We start from the raw sequence: 18,957 nt of genomic DNA, 5'->3' as shown, positions 1-18,957 counted from the left end.
ATCTCAGCTTAAATCTAAACAACCATTGCCAGTATCTTGTCAGGCAGCTTAAAGGGAACCTGTCACAAGGAGACCCATTTTTAGCACTCCTTCAGTCCCCACAGAGCATGGTACATACACTGCCAAAGTGTTTTTGTATAAAAAAAAAAAATAGCTTTTACAGAGGGGGGAAAAAAATGTTATATATTGCCTTTCAATACCATGTGCTGTGTGACTAGCCACTCGTCACCTGGGAGTGCCTGGTAAGGAGCAGTTCCCCCACCACCCACCCTTGGGAAACTTTTCCTCCAAGTGTCCTGTTCAAATATATGAAAACCCCCATCAGCTTAGCGACGCCTGCTGCTCCTCTACAGCCAATCCCAAGTGATGGGATTATTCATATATTTGAAAAGGTGGCATCATATAGAAAAACAGCTTTGAATTGAAATGTAAAAATAGTTGTTTTAAGTGTGACACATGATGTCCATCACAGAAGAGGGGTTGACCTGAGGCGTGGTGAGCTTGACCTCAGTACTGCACTCTCTGCCTCCATAAGTTTATGCAACCAATTTACATCCCACTTCAAAGTGGATTGTCTAGATCAGGGGTAGGGAACCTATGGCTCGGGAGCCATATGTGGCTCTTCTGATGGCTACATCTGGCTCTCAGACAAATCATTGATTAATAGCGATTGGCAGTGTGTACATGTAAGACACACACAGCGATGACCACTGGATGTAGGCAGGGATGTTACCGCTGCCTGCGTCCTTTATGTGACCCAGTTCCTGCACCTGATGAAGGCTCCCACTCGGAGCCAAAACACATTGGGGCAGATTTATCAAGCAGTCTGAAAGTCAGAATATTTCCAGTTGCCCATGGCAACCATTCACAGCTCAGCTTTCATTTCACCAGTGCTCATGAATATTTTAAAGGGGAGCTGTGATTGGTTGCCATGGGCAACTGGAAATATTCTGACTTTCAGACTGCTTGATAAATCTGCCCCATTGTGCATCCAATAAATGATCGTTTAATTTTGAATGCAATCCGAAACTTTGTTGCACGAAGTGTTGAAATAGACGATATAACTACACGTGTACAAATATTTGATACTGGGGGCATGTGCCATGGTTACCAATATACTGTGGCGTATGTGCTGTAACTACCCATCTTCTTGGGAGCATGTGCTGGGGCTACCTGTCTATTTGGTTGCATGTGATGTGGCTACATATGTACTGGTGGGCATTTACTGGGGCCACCTATTTACTGGGGGCATGTGCTGTGGCTACCTAATTACTGGGGGCAAGTACTGGGGCTACCTATCTACTGGGGGGCATGTGCATATTGTATGGCTCTCACAGAATTACATTTTAAAATATGTTGTGTTCATGGCTCTCACAGCTAAAAAGGTTCCCGACCCCTGGTCTAGATGATGCCACCAAACTGGGTCATGAAAGACATGATATGGAGGGGGTTTGGATGCTTCACAACATACTGGTTGTGGTTTGTTAGGTCAATTTATGCTTACAGGTTACATTTAAAGGACATTTACCACCATGATGAAAGACTGTATGCAAATGAACCTGAGGGGCTACATGCACCATTAACAGCTATGGAACCCGGAGCCCCTCAGGCTCATTGGCATACAGTCTTCATCCTGGAGGTAGATGCCTTTTAACTAAAATATATTATAACCTACACAAACTCCAAAAAAAGTTTTTCTATAAAATATCTGCAATAAGAGTCAAAAATAAGAGCCAGACAAGGAAATAGATGCACTGGGCTTTATTCATTCAAACAATCCAACAGTAAAGATTATATATGTCCCATAAAGCAAGTGTTATTTCCAGATTAAACTAGTTGTGACACATCAATAGCTTGGATTGGTAGAGGGACATGGATTCCTTGGAAACCATATGATCTGATGCCCTACTCTGCTTGTGTATAAGGCGGGTGACACACAAGCCAACTTGCCGTTTTTTTCCTTGGGGATATACATGGACTGAACAAAGGAGAGCTGCACTTAGAATTTCAGTTCAGATGATTTGCATCCAGTCCAGTAAATCCACACCTCTCCCAGCCACACAAAACAGGTTTCAGGCAAATTTTTGAGAAACTACTGATGAGATCATAAATTATTCATATAGTCCATGTTCCTTGAGGGTACGTTTACAAATGCAAAGCATTTGCTTAATTAAATTGCTGCTAACATTTGTATTTACAAAATGCAACATGCAATGTTAAAGGGGTATTCCAGGATTCAGCATACTTCATATACAAATGGGTCCTTAACCCCTTAAGGACGCAGCCATTTTACAGCTTAAGGCTCAGCCCGATTTTTTGGATTCTGACTTGCTTCGCTTTATATGGTTATAACTTTTGAACACTGTTACTTATCAAAACGATTCTGAGATTGTTTTTTCCCCACATGTTGTACTTCATTTTAGTGGTAAATTTTGGCAGATAAGTTTTGCGTTTATTTACAAAAAAAAGAAAATATGATAAATTTTTTGAAAAATTTGCCATTTTCGAAATTCTAAATCATTGCGTTTTCAGGCAGATAGATTTACCACCTAAATAAGTTGCTGAATAACATTTCCCATTTGTCTACTTTACATTTTCATAATTTCTGAAATGTCTGGATAATTTATTTTGATGTCACGCGGCTTACAAATAGAATATCGCTTTTCCGGATTTTCAGAATTGACTATTTTGGGGATAAATACAGTTTTGAATGAAATTTTACATATTTAGCATCAAAACCCCCCTATATAATCTACCCATTTTCAAATCTGCACCCCTCAAGCTATCAGAAACAGCTTTTACGAAGATTGTTAACCCCTTGAGATCTTCATAGTAATTGAATCAAAATGGAGGTGAAATTTAGAATGGTCATACTGTTCCCTTATACGTTCATTTAGCACTAAAATTTACACATTTCCAAAATATAAAAAGAGAAAACCCACCATACAATTTGTTCTGCAATTTCTCCTGAGTACAAAGACCCCCCACATGTGGCCGTGACTTGTTTTATGGGCGCACAGCGAGACGCAGAAGGGAAGGAGAGCCCTGCAGCTGCCAGGATTTTAGTTTCCTCATTGGCCCCTTTTGAAGGCTATAAAATTTTCGCTTTTTCGTTATTGGGGCCATGTGACGGCATTTTTTTTGCGGGATGAGATGCTTTTTCCATTGTTACCATTTTGGGGTTGGTATCACCTATTGTTGAAAATTTAGGAACTTTTTTTGAGGGCAGGAGTAGAAAAGCATCAATTCTGTACTGGATTTTTGACTTTTTTTTTTTTGGTGTTCACCGTATAGACTAATAATCATGTTAGCTTTATTCTATGGGTTGATACGATTACGGGGATACCAGACATGAATATATTTTCTTACGTTTTACTAAATTTGTCAAACAAAACCCTAATGTGGGGAAAAATCTATAATTTTTGTATTGCCATCTTCCAAGTGGCATAACTTTGTTACGTTTTTGGCTACGGAGCTGGTTGATGGCTTGTTTTTTGCGGGACATGTTGTACTTTGCACCAGTATCATGTCGGAGTACATATGGTTTTTTGGTCGCATTTTATAGCATTTTTTGTGGGATTGAAAAGGTAAAAATCATAATTTTTGGAGGGTTTATAACAGTTTTTTTTTACGGCGTTTATCGTGGGGGTTCAATAATGATTTACTTTTATTCTACGGGTTGTTACGGACGCGGTGATACTATATATGTGGGGTTTGTGTTATGATTTAGACTTTTTTTTTGAGTTATATGTCTCTTTATATGTTTTGGGGGTTTGGGGCATTTTTAGTGATTTATGACTTTATTTTTTTATTGAATAACTTTTTTTTTTACTTTTTTACTTTTATACCATGGGATATGAACAAGCAATCCTCTGATTGCTTGTTCATGATAATATTCTGCAATACTCATGTATTGCAGAGTATTATCAGTGTCAGCCTATGCACTTGCATAGGCTGGCACTTTGCCAGTAAGATGACGTCACAGACGCCATCTTACTGGCAATTCTTGCTAGTAACTCTGGGGTCCAGATCGGACCCCAGAGTTACTATAGCAACGATCGGCGCCCCCCGAAAACGGTTCAGGGGGGCCGATCGTGGGGGAAAGACACCCCAGATGCTTGTTAGATGCCGCGGTCGCGCTGACCGCGGCATCTAAAGGGTTAAGCACCCGCGATCGGAGACAACTCCGATCGCGGGTGTTACACTGGGGTGCCGGCTATTAGTTACAGCCGGCACCCCGTGTTTCCCGATGCCGGTTCGGCTCTGATCCAGAGCCGAGCCGGCATAGGCGCCGTGGCGGATATATCCGCCACTGAGCGCTAAGTCACTGCGCTCCGTGGCGGATATATCCGCCGCGGAGCGTGAAGGGGTTAAAAAATATAAGCTTATATGTAATAAGTTATTTAAAATGTTGCTCCCCTTAGCAGAAAAATGCTGATGACATAGACTGCAATGAAGAAATAAAATGCTACTGGCCCTTTAATCAGTCCGTTAATTTCCTCTGCGCGGTCCGTTGCAGAGCATACACAGGAGAGAAGATGGCCGCTGGTCACATGTCCACATCACATGTCCTGCACCTGCCTGGGCAGGTCATGTGATCACCACTATGTTTGGCTGTAGTCTGTTCGTTGCACTGCATCCAGTATGGCCAGTGTTTTGGTGATCGCAGTTACACATCATTACTATGGTAACAGAGCAAGAAAACCTGTTACATCATCACTGGGAGCAGAGCATAAGAGGTAGGAGGAGTAACTGAGAACTAAAGGATCTTGGGACTTGTAGTTTCCAGTGGCGGCCATCTTGGTGATAACTGCATACTTTAGAGAGGCAATAAAATTTTGTGAATCATAAAATCTAACTATTTAAGCCTCAAATTGTGATTAATGATATTGAGTTTTGTTACATTCATTTATTTATAGCATCATGGGTTTTTGTATCAGACGTTCATATTCCCGGGATACCCCTTTAACGCAATGTTAATGCATGTGTTAAAGGTTGCGTTTTGTAAATGCAAATGTTAACAACAATTTAAATTGGCCAAAGAGCTTGACAGGTGTTGCATTGCATTTTAAAACACAAGCGTTAACGCTACATAATGCAAGAATTTAACCCCTTTAAAGAGAACCTGTCAGGCAAAATAACCCCCCTAATCCAAATATATTTTCATAAACTGCCATTAGAAAGCATTGCCTCTATCCCTTCATTGTCCCTCTACATGCCTGTAAACCTAAGCAATGAGGTCCTAAAGCTGTATGCAAATGACCTGTGAAATGCCCAATGAGTCATTAGCATATTCAAGCTGTCCAGCTTATTCATGAGTGGGCGGCACAGCCACACCCCCAGTGCATGACTGACAGCCTGTCTAATGGTGTGAGGCTGTATAATGATGTGCTTCCTGATGCTGGCGCCCCCTGCAGCGTGTGCGTGTGCGTGCGTGTGCGTGTGTGTATAGGAGAGATACAACAGCTCCAGGCAGCCATGATATAGCAGAACATGTCAGGTACTTGTGTAGCGGATGTTCGTGTCTTTGTGTATTAGGAGGATGCAGCATGTCAGCAGATGCAGCACACACACTAGCAATGCTTTACTATACATTACACACAGACATGAGGAGAGGGGAGGGGTAACAGGGGTGACATCACTGCCTCTGACCATGTGACCAGCCTCATTTACATAATAACAAATAGATAATTTTATAATGATTAATGTATGAAATAACTACATAAAGGTTGGGATGGGATCCTTGTGAGCTGTTCCAACAGGTAGTAGTGACACAGACCTGATGACAGGTGTCCTTTAAGGGCCCAGCTCATTTTTTTTTTAAACCTCCCATGTGTCACTATATGCAATTTTAACTTTACAACTTTCAACTTTACCAAGATTTAGATATTAGGTTTAATAATTCATATTTATAGGGGTTTTAAACATTCTATTTATTCAAAACATCCCACAAAGTAGCACTTTTTTAAACTGCACCCCTCAAACTATTCAAAACTGCCCTTGTTAACTATTTAAGCAATCACGAAAAAAACAAAATGGAGGTTCTATACGGAATTTTCTAATTTTGACAAAATGTTTATTAAAGAGGACATGTCACTAGAGATGAGCGAGCACTAAAATGCTCGGGTACTCGTTATTCGAGCCGAACTTTTCCCGATGCTCGAGTGCTCGTTTCGAGTAACGAGCCCCATTGAAGTCAATGGGAGACTCGAGCATTTTTCAAGGGGACCAAGGCTCTGCACAGGGAAGCTTGGCCAAACACCTGGGAACCTCAGAAAAGGATGGAAACACCACGGAAATGGACAGGAAACAGCAGGGGCAGCATGCATGGATGCCTCTGAGGCTGCTTAATCGCACCATTATGCCAAAATTATGGGCAACAGCATGGCCATGACAGAGTGACAGAATGAAGCTAGATAGCATCTAAAACATCCAATAATTGACCCTGACACTATAGGGGACGGCATGCAGAGGCAGCGGCAGCAGCGGCAGGCTAGAGAGTGGCATGGCGACATACCCTAAATGGACTCAGGCTTCAAACCAATGGGTGGCAGAGAGGAACCAAAGGAGGTGAGCAAGAAGCGCTCAAATAATATCGGTACATGATAAAAGTTTGCCAGTATATTTTGTGGATTACACAGCAGGGTGGCGACAAAGTTAACAAGTTTGATGTGGAAGCCATGAAAACAACCCAAAATTCTGCCTGACACAGCTCGTTTGATAAGGGGACCATGTATGGAGGCAGTGAACTAGTAGTAGATTAAAGGTGCTGCAGTTAAAACTATGTTAGTTGGATCTTGGCATGGAGCTGGCGCTCCGCTGCCAGGCGAGCTTTTGCCAATCCAAGCCCCTGTCTCTAGGCTACTCCCCAAACAGCACTTCTAAGAACCTTTTGTATAAGATCAAGTGTAGTAGCGTTCTTATAAGTTTGGGATATGGCGGGTGAGGGGAATGTAAACATCTGCGCAAGAAGCGCTGAAATAATATCCGTAACTGAAAAAAGTTTTCCAGTATATTTTGTGGCTTACACAGCACGGTGGCGACAAAGTTAACAAGTTTGATGCGGAATGCCCTGTAATAGCTCTTGGGCGGTGTGCCTTTTATCACCTAGGCTCAGCAGTTTGAGCACCGCCTGCTGTCGCTTAGCGACGGCACTGCTGCTGTGCCTAGAGCTACCGACTGATGGCGCCATGCCCACGGATGGTAATTCGGAGGAGGAGGAGGGGTGGGAGGAGGAGGAGGCATAGTAGGCCTGAAACACCTGGACCGAGGTAGGCCCCGCAATCCTCTGCGTCGGCAGTATATGACCAGCCCCAGGGTCAGACTCGGTCCCAGCCTGCACCAAGTTAAGTGTAGTAGCGTTCTTATAAGTTTGGAATATGGCGGGTGAGGGGAATGTAAACAGATGCGCAAGAAGCGCTGAAATAATATCCGTAAATGGTAAAAGTTTGCCAGTATATTTTGAGGATTACACAGCAGGGTGGCGACAAAGTTAACAAGTTTGTTGTGGAAGCCATGAAAACAACCCAAAATTCTGCCTGACACAGCACGTTTGATAAGGCGGCCATGTATGGAGGCAGTGAACTAGTAGTAGATTAAAGGTGCTGCAGTTAAAACTATGTTAGTTGGTTCTTGGCATGGAGCTGGCGCTCCGCTGCCAGGCGAGCTTTCGCCAATCCAAGCCCCTGTCTCTAGGCTACTCCCCAAACAGCACTTCTAAGAACCTTTTGTATAAGATCAAGTGTAGTAGCGTTCTTATAAGTTTAGGATATGGCGGGTGAGGGGAATGTAAACAGATGCGCAAGAAGCGCTGAAATAATATCCGTAAATGGTAAAAGTTTGCCAGTGTATTTTGTGGATAACACAGCAGGGTGGCGACAAAGTTAACAACTTTGATGTGGAATCCATGAAAACAACCCAAATTTCGGCCCGACACACCTCGTTTGATAAAGGGACGATGTATGGAGGCAGCTATATGGACGACTTTTGGAGGTAGCAATGGAGACAACGTGTGGAGGCTGCTATGGAGACAATTCAATTTGGATAGTGCCTGAATGTGGCAGTCCAAAAAAGTTTTCAAACCAGAGGAGCGGGTAGGTGGCCCTCCATAAAAATGGAATAGATTGAGTGCCTGTATGTGGCACTCCCAAAAATTGTTTAAAACAGAGGACCGGGTCGGTGGCCCTCCATAAAAATTAAATGCATAAAGTACTATAGCTAGAGCCAGTGGGCCCTGTCAAAAAATAGCCAGTTTCCTCTGCTTTACTGTACAAAGAGCAGGAGAAGGAGGAAAATGAGGAGGAGGAGGAGTGGATAAATTATTCAGGTTGAGCTTCCTTCACCTGGTGGAGATTGGAAATTAGGAGAAATCCAGGCTTTATTCATCTTGATAAGCGTCAGCCTGTCAGCGCTGTCAGTCGACAGGCGTGTACGTTTATCGGTGATGATGCCACCAGCTGCACTGAAAACCCGCTCGGACAAGACGCTAGCGGCAGGGCAGGCAAGAACCTCCAAGGCGTACAGCGCCAGTTCGTGCCACATGTCCAGCTTTGAAACCCAGTAGTTGTAGGGAGCTGTGTGATCATTTAGGACGATGGTATGGTCAGCTACGTACTCCCTCACCATCTTTCTGTAAAGATCAGCCCTACTCTGCCGAGACTGGGGACAGGTGACAGTGTCTTGCTGGGGTGACATAAAGCTGGCAAAAGCCTTGTAAAGCGTACCCTTGCCAGTGCTGGACAAGCTGCCTGCTCGCCTACTCTCCCTCGCTACTTGTCCTGCAGAACTACGCACTCTGCCGCTAGCGCTGTCAGAAGGGAAATACTGTTTCAGCTTGTGCACCAGGGCCTGCTGGTATTCATGCATTCTCACACTCCTTTCCTCTCCAGGGATGAGAGTGGAAAGATTTTGCTTGTACCGTGGGTCCAGGAGAGTGAACACCCAGTAATCTGTGCTGGAATAAATTCTTTGAACGCGAGGGTCACGGGATAGGCAGCCTAGCATGAAATCTGCCATATGCGCCAGAGTACCAACGCGTAAGAATTCACTCCCCTCACTGGCCTGACTGTCCATTTCCTCCTCCTCCAACTCCTCTTCTTCTGCCCATACACGCTCAACAGTGAAGGACTCAACAATGGTCCCCTCTTGTGTCTCGCCAACATTCTCCTCCTCTTCCTCCTCATCCTCCTCCACCTCCACCTCCTCCGATATGCGCTGAGAAACAGACCTAAGGGTGCTTTGGCTATCAACAAGGGAATCTTCTTCCCCCGTCTCTTGTGACGAGCGCAAAGCTTCCGACTTCATGCTGACCAGAGAGTTTTTCAACAGGCCAAGCAGCGGGATGGTGAGGCTGATGATGGCGGCATCGCCACTGACCATCTGTGTTGACTCCTCAAAGTAACTCAGCACCTGACAGATATCAGACATCCACGTCCACTCCTCATTGTAGACTTGAGGAAGCTGACTGACCTGACTACCAGTTCTGGTGGAAGTTGACATCTGGCAGTCTACAATCGCTCGGCGCTGCTGGTAAACTCTGGATAACATGGTCAGTGTTGAAATCCACCTCGTGGGCACGTCGCACAACAGTCGGTGAGCGGGCAGTTGGAGGCGGCGCTGCGCTGCCCTGAGAGTGGCAGCATCTGTGCTGGACTTCCTGAAATGCGCACAGATGCAGCGCACCTTCGTGAGCAAATCAGACAGATTGGGGTATGTCTTGAGGAAACGCTGAACTATCAGATTTAACACATGGGCCAGGCATGGCACATGTGTCAGTCTGCCGAGTTGCAGAGCCGCCACCAGGTTACGGCCGTTGTCACACACAACCATGCCTGGCTTCAGGTTCAGCGGTGCCAGCCACAGATCAGTCTGCGCCGTGATGCCCTGTAATAGTTCTTGGGCGGTGTGCCTTTTATCGCCTAGGCTCAGCAGTTTGAGCACCGCCTGCTGTCGCTTAGCGACGGCACTGCTGCTGTGCCTAGAGCTACCGACTGATGGCGCCATGCCCACGGATGGTAGTTCGGAGGAGGAGGTGGAGGAGGGGTGGGAGGAGGAGGAGGCATAGTAGGCCTGAAACACCTGGACCGAGGTAGGCCCCGCAATCCTCGGCGTCGGCAGTATATGACCAGCCGCAGGGTCAGACTCGGTCCCAGCCTCCACCAAGTTAACCCAATGTGCCGTCAGCGATATATAGTGGCCCTGCCCGGCAGCACTCGTCCACGTGTCCATGGTCAGGTGGACCTTGTCAGAAACGGCGTTGGTCAGGGCACGGATTATGTTGTCTGACACGTGCTGGTGCAGGGCTGGGACGGCACATCGGGAAAAGTAGTGGCAGCTGGGGACCGAATACCGAGGGGCGGCCGCCGCCATGAGGCTGCGAAAGGCCTCGGTCTCTACTAGCCTATAGGGCAGCATCTCCAGGCTTAGCAAACTGGAGATGTGCACATTAAGGGCTTGGGCGTGCGGGTGGGTTGCACTATATTTGCGTTTCCGCTCCAGCGTCTGGGGTATGGACAGCTGAACGCTGGTGGATGCTGTGGAGGATCGTGGAGGCGACGATGGGGTTTTTGTGGCAGGGTCCTGGGCAGGGGGCTGACTATCAGCTGACACAGGGGAAGGAGCAGTGGTGTGCACGGCCGGAGGTGAACGCGCTTGTTGCCACTGAGTGGGGTGTTTAGCATTCATATGCCTGCGCATACTGGTGGTAGTTAAGCTATTAGTGGTGGAACCCCTGCTGATCCTGGTTTGGCAAATGTGGCACACCACAGTCCGTCGGTCATCCGGTGTTTCCTTAAAGAACCTCCAGACTTCTGAAAATCTAGCCCTCGCCGCAGGAGCCCTCGCCACGGGAGCTTCACTAGTTGACACATTTGGCGCTGATGCACCAGCTCTGGCCCTGCCTCTCCGTCTGGCCCCACCACTGCCTCTTCCAACCTGTTCTGGTCGAGGACTCTCCTCCGTCTCAGAAGCACTGTGTTCACCCGGCCTCTCAACCCAACTTGGGTCTGTCACCTCATCATCCTCCGATCCCTCAGTCTGCTCCCCCCTCGGACTTCCTGCCCTGACAACAACTTCCCCACTGTCTGACAACCGTGTCTCCTCATCGTCGGACACCTCTTTACACACTTCTTCCAGTACGTCAACGAGGTCATCATCACCCACAGACTGCGACTGGTGGAAAACCTGGGCATCGGAAAATTGCTCATCAGCAACCGGACAAGTGGTTTGTGACTGTGGGAAGGGTCCAGAAAACAGTTCCTCAGAGTATGCCGGGTCAAATGGCAAATTTTGCTGGGAGGGGGCAGACTGGGGGGGAGGAGGCTGAGGTGCAGGAGCTGGAGGAGTGCCGATTTCAGTGACATGGGTGGACTGCGTGGAAGACTGACTGGTGGACAAATTGCTCGAAGCATTGTCGGCAATCCACGACATCACCTGTTCGCACTGTTCTGGCCTCAACAGTGCTCTACCACGAGTCCCAGTAACTTCAGACATGAACCTAGGGAGCGTAGCTCTGCGGCGTTCCCCTGCTCCCTCATAAGCAGGTGGTGTCTCACCCCGCCCAGGACCACGGCCTCTGACCCCTGCAGTAGTTGGACGCCCACGTCGCCGCCCTCGTCCTCTACCCCTAGCCCTCGGGTTAAACATTTTGAAAATGAGAGTTATAACTTTAATTTTTTTTTTTACTTTTTTTTGTGTTTTTTTTTTTTTTTTTTTTTTTGTTTTTTAGTTTTTAAAACCAAACGATGCTATCCTATTGCTATGGCTATTTTCTAGCCAAGTATGAAAGCACACTGCTATGCCAGATGAGATGACGCTGAGTTATGAAAAAAATCAACGTAAAATAAAAAAGGAAATGGCAGACTGTGCCTAATTGAAATACAACCCCGGGCCCTAATAAATTTTCCCACTTCGGTCTTTGCGATGGATATGTGCGTCACTAAGCGCAAAACACAGTGGTCGCAAGTCTCACTACAAATTGCTCACAATTTGCTAGTAGATGCACTGCAGCAACTACAGCCACCAGCAGATCAACCAGAAATCAAATATATATAACGCTACTGTAGGCGTAAGTAAGACGTTTGGATTCTCCTATGGCTATTTTCTAGCCAAGTATTAAAGCACACTACTATGCCAGATGAGATGACGCTGAGTTATGAAAAAAATAAACGTAAAATAAAAAAGGAAATGGCAGACTGTGCCTAATTGAAATACAACCCCGGGCCCTAATAAATTTTCCCACTTCGGTCTTTGTGATGGATATGTGCGTCACTAAGCGCAAAACACAGTGGTCGCAAGTCTTACTACAAATTGCTCACAATTTGCTAGTAGATGCACTGCAGCAACTACAGCCACCAGCAGATCAACCAGAAATCAAATATATATAACGCTACTGTAGGCGTAAGTAAGACGTTTGGATTCTCCTATGGCTATTTTCTAGCCAAGTATTAAAGCACACTACTATGCCAGATGAGATGACGCTGAGTTATGAAAAAAATAAACGTAAAATAAAAAAGGAAATGGCAGACTGTGCCTAATTGAAATACAACCCCGGGCCCTAATAAATTTTCCCACTTCGGTCTTTGCGATGGATATGTGCGTCACTAAGCGCAAAACACAGTGGTCGCAAGTCTCACTACAAATTGCTCACAATTTGCTAGTAGATGCACTGCAGCAACTACAGCCACCAGCAGATCAACCAGAAATCAAATATATATAACGCTACTGTAGGCGCAAGTAAGACGTTTGGATTCTCCTATGGCTATTTTCTAGCCAAGTATGAAAGCACACTACTATGCAAGATGAGATGACACTGAGTTATTAAAAAAATAAACGTAAAATAAAAAGAAACTGGCAGACTGTGCCTAATTGAAATCAAACCCCTAATAAATTGTCCCACTTTGGTGTTTGAGGTGGATATGTGTGTCACTAAGAGCTAAACACAACGGTAGCAAGTCCCCCTGCTAATTCCTCACAATATGGTACTAGCTGCACTACTAGTGCCAGCAAGCCCAGCCACAAGCAAATAAAAAAAAAAAAGTATAACGTTATTGTAGCCCTAAGAAGGGCTGTTGGGTTGTTGTAGAATCACTCCTGCCTAACAGTAAGCTAATAGAACACCCTAACGCAGTGGTGGCGAACCTATGGCACGGGTGCCAGGGGTGGCACTCAGAGTCCTCTCTGTGGGCACCCAGGCCATCACCCAGCACAAAGATCACCATTCATGACTCAAGACCTACTCTTGCTGTCAAAGGAATCCCAAGACGTGCCACGTTCAGCGCTGTTTTAAAGTGACTTGAAGTGCAGGAGGAGGTCTCCAGACCTGTGATTCATCCTGTTCAGGGGACCTTTGAGGGAAACTACAATAATAATCTGAATTTCTCCTTCTTTCTACTGTAATGGATGCCAATAAGTTTGAAACCTGTTAATTTAAATTGGCATTCGGCACTTAGTGAAAAATATGTGGCTTTTTCTTGTAGTTTCGGCACTCACTCCCTAAAAGGTTTGCCATCACTGCCCTAACGCTTTCCCTGACCAGCAGCAGCTCTCTCCCTAGCGGCATCCAGACAGAGAATGATCCGAGCAGCGCGGGCAGCGGCTAGTCTATCCCAGGGTCACCTGATCTGGCCAGCCAACCACTGCTATCTACGTGTAAGGGTACCACGTCATGCTGGGTGGAGTGCAGAGTCTCCTGGCTTGTGATTGGCTCTGTTTCTGGCCGCCAAAAAGCAAAACGGCGGGTGCTGCCATTTTCTCGAGCGGGCGAAATACTCGTCCGAGCAACGAGCAGTTACGAGTACGCTAATGCTCGATCGAGCATCAAGCTCGGACGAGTATGTTCGCTCATCTCTACATGTCACCCATAAAAAAGCACTAAAGTAAGCAGCTCCTAGCACTCTCAGATGCAGCATGTTACACTGCTAGCGTTATCGGAAACCTCCAATAAAGCTAGCAGACACTCCCGCACTATACAATAAGAGTGCCGTACTGCGCTCAAAGCGGGACTAGGGGGTGGTGACTGCTTCATGCAGCAGCCTATGGAGTGGACGGGGTAGTCCGAGGAAGAGGCAGCGCTTTGCCTCATGAATACCGAAGTCCCAGCGTTCCTATGTGTCTGCTAGCGTTATCAGAGGGTTCCAATAAAGCTAGCAGTGTAACACTTTAGATACTTTACTAAGCAGCTCCTAGTGCTTTTTTATGGGTGACAGGTCCTTTTTAAGCTCTAAAATGTACATGTTCTTGCAGAATTAAAGGGGTTATCCGGGTTTAAAAAATTTTTTTATGGCCGGGCTGGGGAGGGATAGTTAAACATAATAAACATGTACTTACCTCCTCCGGCGCCGCCGATGTCCCACGTCGCGGTCCCTTCGATCCGTGCCCCTGTTTGTTTACAGGGGCACGGAAGCCGCGCACAGGGAGCTTCCGGTCCGCGATGTGGACGGCTCCTCCCATCCGTCCCTATCTCTCAGCGTTGTAAGCGCTGGGAGATGGTGCGCATGGGAGCTTCCGGCCGTCCGGAAGCTCCCTGTGCGCCCTTGTACTGAAACCGGCGCACGGAGAAGACCGGCCGCGGCGCGGGACATCGGCAGCACCGGAGGAGGTAAGTCCATGTTTATTGTGTTTAAATAGCCCTCCCCAGCCCGACCATAAGAAATTTTTTAAACCCGGATAACCCCTTTAAATGAGAAAACATGTCAGATACTGTTGTGCAGTTTCTCTGGAGTCTGGCAATACCTCACAAATGGATGTAAACCACTTAATGGGCTCATAAGGGGCAGAAGGGAAGGAGCGCCATTGTGAATTTAGAGGGCAGATTTTGAGGACATGGTTTCAGGTAGCATTACGTAATTTAAAAGTTCCTGAGGTACCAGAATTGAGGGAATAAACTCACAATTACCCTATTTTAGAAACTGAACCAATCAATTTACCAAAGGGTATATTGAGCATTTTAACACCACAGATTTGTTATAGAAAGTATCAACATTGGCACATGAGAAATTTATTTTATTTTTTTTTCAAAGTGTTGCTTTGGGGTTCCTCATAGTACTCAGTTTCTGGGATGCAGTAATATCCCACACATGGTCACAAACTGCTGTAGGGGCGAACATTGCCGTTTGGAGGGGAAGGAGTGCCAATTGGCTTTTGGAGGGTAGATTTTGCCGAAACTAATTTCAGGTGCTATTTGGAACTTGCTGAGCCTATAAGATACCAGAAACTCGTTTTGGAAACTAAACCCCTCAAAGAATACAGTAACACTATTTTTGGCTGTACCCCTTTGATTATATTTTATTAACTTTTTTTTTTGCAGGAGTGCAAAAAAAAATTATTCTGATATTGATTTTTTATTTTATTTTTTGTTTATACACCATGTAGCATAGATATCATGTTATTTAAGTTCTGTGGGACAATACAATACGATCTGGCAATATCTTACAGTTAGTTTTATAATGTTTGGGCATTTAGAAGACTTTATATATATATATTTTTTTTTTTTAAGGTCCCACTCTGGGACTTGAACAAGTCACCTGATCACTTGTTTAAACTAATACACTGCCATACTGACATATGGCAGTGTACAAGGCTGACGTACAAGGCTGACATGCACCGGGTCTGTCAGACAGCCCTTGGGTCCTTCATCGGCCCAAAGGGTAGCTATGTATATGATCGGCACCCCCCGAACCTGTCACGGGGGTGACGATCATGTGCTGCAGAGGCTAGCAAGACCTTTAGTTGCAGCAATCATGTTTGACCATGGTGCCTAAAGGGTTAAACAGCTGTGATTGCGATCCCAGCTGTTGCAAGGGAGTTCAGCGACAGCAATGCAGGATCAAAATTCACATTTTTTTCAGGAACTACCTGGCAACTTAGATGTGCATTTTTGTCTTTGGGTCTGTAAGGGGTTAACTTATTTTGTGTTTTATATACTGTATGACAGATATGTTTTTTCAGATTGATTACTGTAATATCTTATCTACATAACCTTTTGTGTTTAAATATGCTGAATAAAAATGCATTTGGAGAGAAAAATAACTTGTGCATAATGTATTTTTTTTCTGATTGAGCTGTATAGGGCTTGTTTTTTGTGGGTTGAGTTGTACTTGTTATAGGAATCATTATAGGGCAAATGTGACTGATCACTTTTAATTGCGTTTTTTTGTGTGGTTGGAAGTGCAAAAAAAGAAATCTGGTAAGTTTTAAATTTTTTACGGTTTGCACTGTAAGGGTTTAATAATGATTTTATTGTACTGGTTGTTACAGATGCAGATACCCAATATGTATCATAGTAAAAAAAAAAAAAAGACAACAGTCCATCAAGTCCAACCTATACATTATATTGTGTTGATCCAGAAGAAGGCAAAAACCCTGCAAGGCTGATGCCAATTGCCCCATTCCCAACTGCTAATATTGCTGTCAGAACAACTACCTGAATCAACAGAAACTACAGTGGCTTGTGTAGAAATTTTCACTTTTTCATGTGGTTTGGGTATTTGATCCTATATGGGCATTAAAGGAAACCTACCACTTCTGATGGTATGTATTAGATGTAAACACCGGGCACCAGCTCAGGGTGAGCTGGTGCCGGAGCTTACCTTAGCTAGTGTTTTAAACCGCTATATCGCGGTTTAAACACATTTTGATTTACAGCCAAAGGTAGAGGTAGCTTCGGCGCTGCGCGCGTGACGCCTCCGGCACTTCCTATGGAGACGCATACACGGCCCCGCGCAGCGCCGAAGCTACCGCGGGGCTGTAAATCAAAATGTGTTTAAACCGCGATGTAGCGGTTTAAAACACTAGCTAAGGTAAGCTCCGGCACCAGCTCACCCTGAGCTGGTGCCCGGTGTTTACTTCTTATATCTACCATCAGAAGTGGTAGGTTTCCTTTAAGGGGAATTTTCTCTTTTGTCACACCATTTTTTTGTACTCCTCTGGGACTTTAACAAGTGATCATCAAATCACTTGTTAAAATGAATACATTGCCATACATCAGTATAGTGGTGTTTTAGAACAGTCATCTTATGCATAGGCTGGCACTGCTCAGTCCAAAACTACAGTCAGGCTTGGCAGCCCTAGGCTCCTTCATCGCACCCCAGGGATGCCATAGAGACAATCTGCACCCCCTGAACCAAGCATGGAAAGAAAAAGGGGCTGCCAATCATGCAGGGCAAGGTGGGTAAGCCCTTTAGATGCTGCTTCATGTTTAACCGCAGCACCTAAAGGGATAGACAGTCAGGATCACAACTATGGCCATAGCAGCCATTAGTGCTGTCACATACAGCAAGACTCCTGCACTGCTGTCACCACTGGCAGTCACAGTGCCGGACGAAAATGCACTTCTAGGGAAGGGAATTACTCCCTATACATTTACTTCCAAGGACAGCAGGGAGTCAATACCAGACTCAACCAGGGTTCAGACTTAATGTTTACATTGCGTTTTGAAACACAATACAACAGCTTAGGAGATGAGAGGAGCCCACCTACACTGCACCCGTGCACATAACAGGACACGCACAGGCTCGTCGCAGTGTTTCGGCAAATGTCTGTAGGAAATTAGAGGCTACGAAGCATTGTGTATGCATACTGCTTCACCGCGCACAACAGACCTGGATGGGGGCCACAAGCCGCAATATGCCGCTAGCTCACACCGGGAGCGCCGGAGGAGGCGAGTAAAGGTTTATTTTTATTTAATTTTTTAAATAGTCGGACAACCCCTTTAAAGGGAACCTACCACCACGAATCTACCGAATCTACCTATAAAGGTAGATCGGGTGGTAGGTGGATGTAAGGGACGTGAGGAGAGCTCTTTTTAGAGCTAATCCTCACGTCCCCGCTAACTTTTGGGAAACTTTATTAACCTAATATGTAAATTTAGTTATGCGGCTACTGGGGCGTGGAGTAGCCGGCACGAGGCTACACAGCGCGGCTACTCCACGCCCCAGTAGCCACATTACTCCTCCTACCCTGTTGTGTCCGGCGCGCAGCTACGAGGAGCTGGAGCTGCCCTCGTCTGAGAAGCCGGCCGACCTCGGAGCTGGGACTGCTCAGCCGGCGTTCTGCGCATGCGCAGAACGCCATCATATCGGACGAGGGCGCGCAGCTACGAGGAGCTGCGCGCCGGTCACAACAGGGTAGGAGGAGTAATGTGGCTACTGGGGCGTGGAGTAGCCGCGCTGTGTAGCCTCGTGCCGGCTACTCCACGCCCCAGTAGCCGCATAACTAAATTTACATATTAGGTTAATAAAGTTTCCCAAAAGTTAGCGGGGACGTGAGGATTAGCTCTAAAAAAGAGCTCTCCTCACGTCCCTTACATCCACCTACCACCCGATCTACCTTTATAGGTAGATTTGTGGTGGTAGGTTCTCTTTAAGCTTCTTATCCACTCTCACCTTTTACATTCCTTGTGGATGTGCCATGACTCTGATTTTGGACACCCCTTTGATCAACCTTTACTGCTGGATGGTTAAATGATATAGTGCCCTGCTCTAGTACACCCCAGTGTTACAAAGGTCACTGACAGCAGCGAACTACAACACCCAGCAAGCCCTGCGGCACCAAGCCATCAGCCGTGGTTAGAGAAGACACTGCCCCCCGGAGACTGGAGGAGTCATGGCAGCTACTACCTTTCTCTAAGAAGTCGGTAACTTTAAAGTAAGACGGCTGTCCACCCCCCGCCGCGGGCTCCGGCCCGGGAGAGGTCTTCCCTCTGCTCTTCTTCTTGCTGGCAGACATGCCGCAGCTCCACACACGTGTTATGCAGGCGCTGAGGGCTCATAGACTCACAAGATGCGTATGAAGGAGGCACATGCGCACTGATGCTCACACGCTGCTTCCGTCCACCGCAAAGCATGAAATAGATGCGATCACCCAGAACAAGTATGCGTCAGTACTACACACATTACGATACTACGTCATTTTCTAATTCCCTGCAAAACAATTGGCTTTGCGCGGATGACGTTTGCGAAA

At 46.0% G+C, this 18,957-nt stretch overlaps 1 protein-coding gene across 2 annotated transcripts in view; it reads right to left on the bottom strand.

Annotated features, from left to right (window-relative positions):
- The window catches only part of AFG2A (AFG2 AAA ATPase homolog A), a 262,683-nt gene extending 243,880 nt beyond the window's left edge, over positions 1 to 18,803 (bottom strand). The window contains exon 1 of one of the 2 annotated variants that reach the window (XM_072119375.1): positions 18,615 to 18,803. In XM_072119375.1, the coding sequence (XP_071975476.1) occupies positions 18,615 to 18,723 (109 nt within the window). In that variant the 5' untranslated portion in view covers positions 18,724 to 18,803. The remainder of the gene's footprint in view (positions 1 to 18,614) is intronic. The other variant, XM_072119374.1, reaches the window with a different exon arrangement.
- Positions 18,804 to 18,957: the final 154 nt, after the last annotated feature.

Source organism: Engystomops pustulosus, chromosome 1, assembly GCF_040894005.1.
Source record: "Engystomops pustulosus chromosome 1, aEngPut4.maternal, whole genome shotgun sequence".
NCBI lineage: Eukaryota > Metazoa > Chordata > Amphibia > Anura > Leptodactylidae > Engystomops > Engystomops pustulosus.
This window is presented reverse-complemented; position numbering and strand designations above follow the sequence as displayed.